The sequence below is a fragment of the Panonychus citri genome, unplaced genomic scaffold (genome assembly GCF_014898815.1).
Source record: "Panonychus citri isolate SS breed McGregor unplaced genomic scaffold, ASM1489881v1 Contig00040, whole genome shotgun sequence".
Taxonomy (NCBI): domain Eukaryota; kingdom Metazoa; phylum Arthropoda; class Arachnida; order Trombidiformes; family Tetranychidae; genus Panonychus; species Panonychus citri.
In genome coordinates, this window is record NW_026515445.1 from 1,414,253 (window position 1) to 1,420,318 (window position 6,066).

Here is a 6,066-nt window from a genome sequence, read left to right on the forward strand (position 1 = left end):
CTTATTAAATCAAAACGGAAAATTTTCTTTTCATTGTTACAATTGCAAGTATTTTGCTACGTATAAGTGAAAGTGACAACATTTTGTTGCAAATTGATATTTAATCACAAGTAACGGTTTGTACATTAAGTTTGTTTCAGTTTTCATATATTAGATTTATGTTTCGATTTCGGTTGATTAGCGTTCCATTAACTATTAATATTTTTAGAATATATTATATTGGGTACTGGTCTTCTAGTGACCTTATAATATTGAAAAGAAAAAGAAATAAAGTAAAAATCAAGAGTGAATGCTAAGAGAAAGAGAGGGAGTAGAGCAGAGATGCTAATCAATTATCATTAATATTAATATATTGATACAGTTATTGTATCATGAGCAATAATTACTTGAGTTGACCGATAGAAAGTCAAAAAACATCGAGATAAGATCAATGATAATTTAAGGAAATGTGATAGAAAAAAATTATGGCGGTTTTAAAATGAAAAGTATTGTATACTTGAAGACAATTTCATAATAGAAATTGAAGTGAAAAATGAAATAATTTAAAGATTAATAATGTTGATCATCTCCATACTTTGACACATCCATCAGCACTTGATGAAATCAATGCATTCATTTTGTTCAACCAAAGGAGATCAGTTACTGATGATTTATGAGCTTGTGAAACTGCCGATTGCTCCCAAGTTATTCCACTAGAATTACCTGGACCAATATTGAGAGATGTAGATGAAGATGAGTGAGGGAAACCTGAATCCAATGAGGTGGTTGAAGGTTGACGATAAGTTTTATGTTCTTGAATTACTTCACCGCCTTCGATCAGTTTCACGTCATAATGAACCGTATATTCAGGCGGTGCATTTCTGAATGAGGGGGAATATGGCCAAGGGACACTTCTATTGGAATCAGAGATTAGACCACAATTATTAATGTTAAGACAATCCCAGAAACGAAGCTTGAAGTCAGTCCCTCCAGTAACGACACATTCATTTCCATTTATGTCAAGGGTCACTATTCCGTTCACCGATCGAGCGCATACATCTTTATTCTCAGCTGTTAGAGCTGGAAGGTCACTGGCCCAAAGAGAGCGAATACGTTCCGAAGTGCCACAATTCCACAAAATAACTTCATTGTTTCCTTGAACTGGAAAGAGAAAAAAAACAGGAAATTGAGAAAATTGTTGAAATGTTGACGAAAACAATAGAAAATTATCTAAACAACTTACTTGCTGAGTAGAGAACACCCTTTGAGAAAAGAATTCGCATCACCCTTTTACCATTTTTCTTATTCTTTCCAAAGTTCATTACACTTGCTTCGAGGTAGAATCGGAGATCATAAATTGTTAAAACGCCTCGAGAAGTACCAACACAGAGTATGTGCTCGTTACCATCGAGACAGCTTATCATTCCTTTGACTAGAGGATCTTCAATCTTCCAAGATGGAGATTGATTCAAAGGTTGCCTGAGATCACGGCCAACTATTTGAGAGGCCGTGTTGGATGCGGCAAAAACATTGGGTGAAATGACACAAAGATCAGTTAAAAAGGTATTATCTTCATCGCAACAATACATTTTAACTTTTCGATTTAGTTTCATTTTAGAAGATGAATTGTCCATTTGCAGAATGTAAAGAGTATTACTTTTTGTGAAACTGATTAGGTTATTGGTCCCTGGGGCATAAACCACTGTCTTAAATTCAGTTTCATCTTCAGAAACTCTGAAGCTTTGCTTTGATTTGTTTATCATGCAATTTCTATCTTCCACTTTCGCAGCATCCCAAACTTTCAACGTACAGTCCGAAGAACAGGTAACAAAAACCGTACTTGGTTCAATAAGTGTCATCCTATTGATGCATCCTGAGTGTTCATGAAATTGTCCTAACAAGACACCTCGAGGCGCATGAGAAGTGACACCATATTTACTTGTAACCCGAGGTTCGGTGGTTGAATTGGACATTTCAGACATGTTATAGATGAAGTAATGTTTTTTGCGAGAGATTAAATTGTGCAAATCGTTAACACAAGGTGGACATGTTATGGGTTGTGGTCCACTGTTACTAATAACATTTTCTTTAGCCTCCTGAGCAACTGGAATCACATCAAGATCTGTTGATTTTTCATTAACAGAATTAGCATCTAGAATTTCCTGTGATGTCTCAGCGCTTTCTCGATGTGAGCCAAACATCGATTGCCATTCGTCATTAATGTTTATTCCTGATGCCGTTTGGTAATTCCTTCGGTAAAACATGTCTGATTTGTCAGTTTCATTGAGATTTACAGAATATGTTTTGCGAGGTTTACGAACTGAGATTATGTTTGCAGTTGGGTCAGGCTCAGGACGACCTCGAAAATCTCGATGGATTTTACCCAAAATTTTGGATAAATTAAGAATCTGCTCTTCTTGGTCCTCTGATAATCTGCTCTCTCCTTGATAGTTGAGTGATCGGAGAAGAGGACAAGTATAATCAACAGAATTTTGTTTGCCAGCTCTTGCCTTTGCTCGCAGTTTTTTTCTTTCCTTAAGACAATCAATGAGTGGAATGAAACTATTATCCTTTAGATTCGTATAGCGTGATGGTTGAATAATTATATTCAACACATGTCTTGGTATCGGGCTCTTAAGATTTTCCAGCAGAACATCGATATTTTGTAATGAGAAAATCTCTTTCGTCATGTATGGAGCAATGAGAGGCATAATTTTACAATAAATATCAGCACTGCTCAATTCTTGAGCAAGAACATGGATAAAGTTCACTAAACTGTGTCTCACCCAAATGTTTGGATGGGAAAGTAAACTGATAGCATCACTTAAGATTTCAAATACTATTGGTTTTTGCCATAATTTTGCTTCAGTTAATTTAGATAAGCAGATCAAAGTTCTGTAGATAACAGTTTCTTCCGTATCCGATAGTCCTTGTTGAAGAAATGGTTTAAGAAGTTCTATACATGGGGATCCAAGGTACTCAGCAATTGGCACAACATTGTCAAAAAATGCACTACGAAGATCATGCATTTCCTAAATAAAAACAACAAAACAATCGAGATAAGTATCAATAAAGGTCTTATCGAAGATCAGTTAATTACCGTTCCATTTAAAAATGTGAATATATGAGACAAAATTAGTTCATTTGTTTTTTGGTGACCAAAAAATTTACAAAGTTTCGAAATGTTGTTTGAGAGTAGCCATATTTTCACTTCACTCGATTGATCCGTTAAAAGATTAGCAACCATCGCCTGGAAACCTGAATGTAATACTGCTAATTCAGTGTTATAATGAAGTACATCGCCGGTCGAATTGCTAAGAAACTTGGATGCAATGTCCGCGAGCTCGGCCAAATGTTCAGCTAGGGCTAAGCGAACATGACAAGATGGGTCCTTGGCTAATGGAGTCTAAAAGAAAGTCAAAAAGAAAAATCTTTAGTATCGATTGGAAGAGTAAAACAAAGGAAATATTATAGAAATAGTAATAATAATGAATTACCAAATTTGGAAGAATGTAATCTGGGAAAACGTTATTATCACTTGGGGGTACAGTGTCTACTTTCGATAAGCAAAAGGCCAACGCATCGATTGCTTCAACTCGAACCCTTGAAACGGGATCTCGAAGCATGACCAATAAATAAGGCAAAATTCTGTCCAATATGTATGGAGAGAGAGTAGTTACATCACAGTTTAAAATATCACATAATAGCCTCAGGCCAATAGTTTTTGCATGTAGGTGTTTTAACGATCGGATTACTGAAGTTACCAAAACAATGAGCAAAAGAAAACCTTTAGGATCTTCTTTCTCTATTAAAGGAATGATTGTTTTCAATTTGCTGGAAATTTGAATAACCTTTTCATCTGGTGGAAGTTTGATTATATCTTTGATAAAGATGAAAAGATCACTGAAATAATTGGGAAATAGCGTTGGAGTTAAAGCTTTCAAGTGGTGTGAAGCTGATTTTCTCAGCTTAGGATCCAGTTCGGTGAAATTCAAAACTGTTTGACGTATCAGATCATCGGGAATTGAATCGATTATCTTGTTGTAGCTTTGAATATTACGATCTCCTGCTCGGTAAGAGAGCAATGTAGAAAGATCAAAAAGACCACCGTTTGAAGAAACTTCTGTGAAAAGCTCAGCAAGAACACAGCCAATGCTGAAAAGATCCATGGACGGTTGATGGTCAATTGATGTACTTGATTCTTGAGCCGAGGTGGGAACATATTCAGGAGGAGTGAGATCACCCTGAGAGTGACTCTCATGAGTGAATCTCTCTGGGGCAACATTGCAAGTTCGTCTTCTTGAGGTGTCAAAAAAATAAGAGAAATCAGCTGGATTGTCCTTTAGAAAAAAGAGAACAAAGAAAAAGGAAATGTTAATGTTGAAAGTTTACAAAAAGGAAAAACTTGTTGAGATCTATAGAAAAGAAGCTTTTGTTGGTCAAATAGTTCTTTCCAACTGGACAGTAGAGATAATCATGGTGAATACTATGGATAATTTCAAATTATCATTTTCAAAAAAGTGCGACAATTAGCTTAGATAAAGGAACAGATAAGCTTCACCAAACTAAAGCTTTTCTATTATCTAAATTATGCTGAAGTCAACTGATTTAACCATGGAATCAAACACGTCACAAAGGAGCTTTGAGTAGGAAATAATTTCGAGTTTGTAAACAATAGTATTTACCTCAGGAAGAAATACTGGCTTATATGTAGCAAAATCTGTCATAAGAACCCAAAGGTAACTTGTGATGAGAATGTTTTCCAATTTGATGTCCCCATGACAGATTCCTTTCTCGTGAATCCATTCTGCAGATTTGAGTACTTGGTAAGCGATCCATGTTTTCTCGAAGAATGTTAAAAATGGTCGAGTTGATATTCTATCATACAAATTATATTTGATATACTGTCTAATCAGAACGGCCGCTTTCTCATTGATAACAGCTTTGCTGAAGGCGAGTGCATTTGGATTATCTTTCAGTATTTCTTTAACCCAATCGATCATTTCTTTGTGAGCTTTCAATGGTAAGGTAGGATCATTAATAACAAACACTTTAGCAACACCAAGACTGGGAGCATCAAGTCCAGAATATTGATTAGAAATAGATGATTGCATGTCAGATGCTTGAGGGCGTACTTGGTGTAGCTTAACTCGAGCCACTTTGAAGAATCGTGTTGATCCAAGATTCCCATCGAAAGTAACACACTCGGTCGCAGCGATATCAGATAGATAATATTCCGTTGGGTGAAGCTGTACAGGTACAATTCCGGACAAATGGTTGCCCATTGTACAAAAAAACTAAGAGTCACGAGCACAGAAAATTGAATTGAAAATAAATAGATGAAGACAAAACATAAAATGTTTTTGTTTACAATTTTTTTCCAAAAAAAAACATAACAATTACCTCGCTCACCGAAAGAGGCGCAACAATCACTTTTTCTTTTATTCTAAACCAATAGGTGTCACTACGCACAGGAGAAAAGTTAATTGTAACAATTAACAATTAAAAAGAAAAGAAAATGAATCAAATTTAAAATAGATATTAAACATTAACAACTTGTATTCTAATCTTAAGTGTTTTCATGATAATTGATAAACATATAAACTAGATTATGACGGATAATTTGAGAGGAATCAGTTGATAAAAAGACTTAAATAAAATCGTAATTGTATTAATATTTTGTTAATTGTGAGCGATTTATGCTTTCAAACCTGATGTTTTCTTAGATTTTCATGATAACTGAAATTTTAATCATGTTTATGGCTCAATTGTCTTTTCTCTTATATTTTATTGAAGATTTCTACCCAATAGTTGACATCAAATGGTCACAATTTTTGCCAAGAAATTACGATTGCCGATTACTATTAACATCATTTAAGATTCAATTAAAAGTGAATCAGTGAAAACAATAAGTGAACATAAGACGAAACATTAAGCCCTTAATATAAACCTAATTGGATAGATAATAAAAGTTACTTAAACTGATTCAATGTTTGATTCTTTTTCTTTATTCAATTTCCTTTTATCATGATGATGATAAAGATGAGGATGATGATAGGGTAGTGAAAGAGTGTCAGGCAAAAGAGA

General features: G+C 34.7%; 1 protein-coding gene across 1 annotated transcript; it reads right to left on the bottom strand.

Moving 5' to 3' along the window:
- Positions 1-81: 81 nt before the first annotated feature.
- LOC128397739 (phosphoinositide 3-kinase regulatory subunit 4-like) lies at positions 82-5,357 on the bottom strand. Its single transcript, XM_053358487.1, has 5 exons — positions 4,665-5,357; positions 3,477-4,319; positions 3,080-3,385; positions 1,223-3,011; positions 82-1,140 (listed from the first exon to the last, which is right to left on the bottom strand). Exons 1-5 carry the CDS (start codon positions 5,262-5,264, stop codon positions 563-565), a joined length of 4,116 nt encoding a protein of 1,371 aa, XP_053214462.1. The 5' UTR covers positions 5,265-5,357; the 3' UTR covers positions 82-562.
- Positions 5,358-6,066: the final 709 nt, after the last annotated feature.

What these genes read in the sequence shown, in the direction of transcription:
- LOC128397739 (XM_053358487.1), bottom strand. Translation starts at nt 5,264, where the DNA reads ATGGGCAACCATTTGTCCGGAATTGTACCTGTACAGCTTCACCCAACG. An exon ending in TCACATTTTTAAATGGAACG is followed by an intron (nt 3,012 to 3,079) that starts GTAATTAACTGA and finishes GTTTTTATTTAG; the next exon opens with GAAATGCATGATCTTCGTAG. An exon ending in GGGTGTTCTCTACTCAGCAA is followed by an intron (nt 1,141 to 1,222) that starts GTAAGTTGTTTA and finishes TTCTCTTTCCAG; the next exon opens with TTCAAGGAAACAATGAAGTT.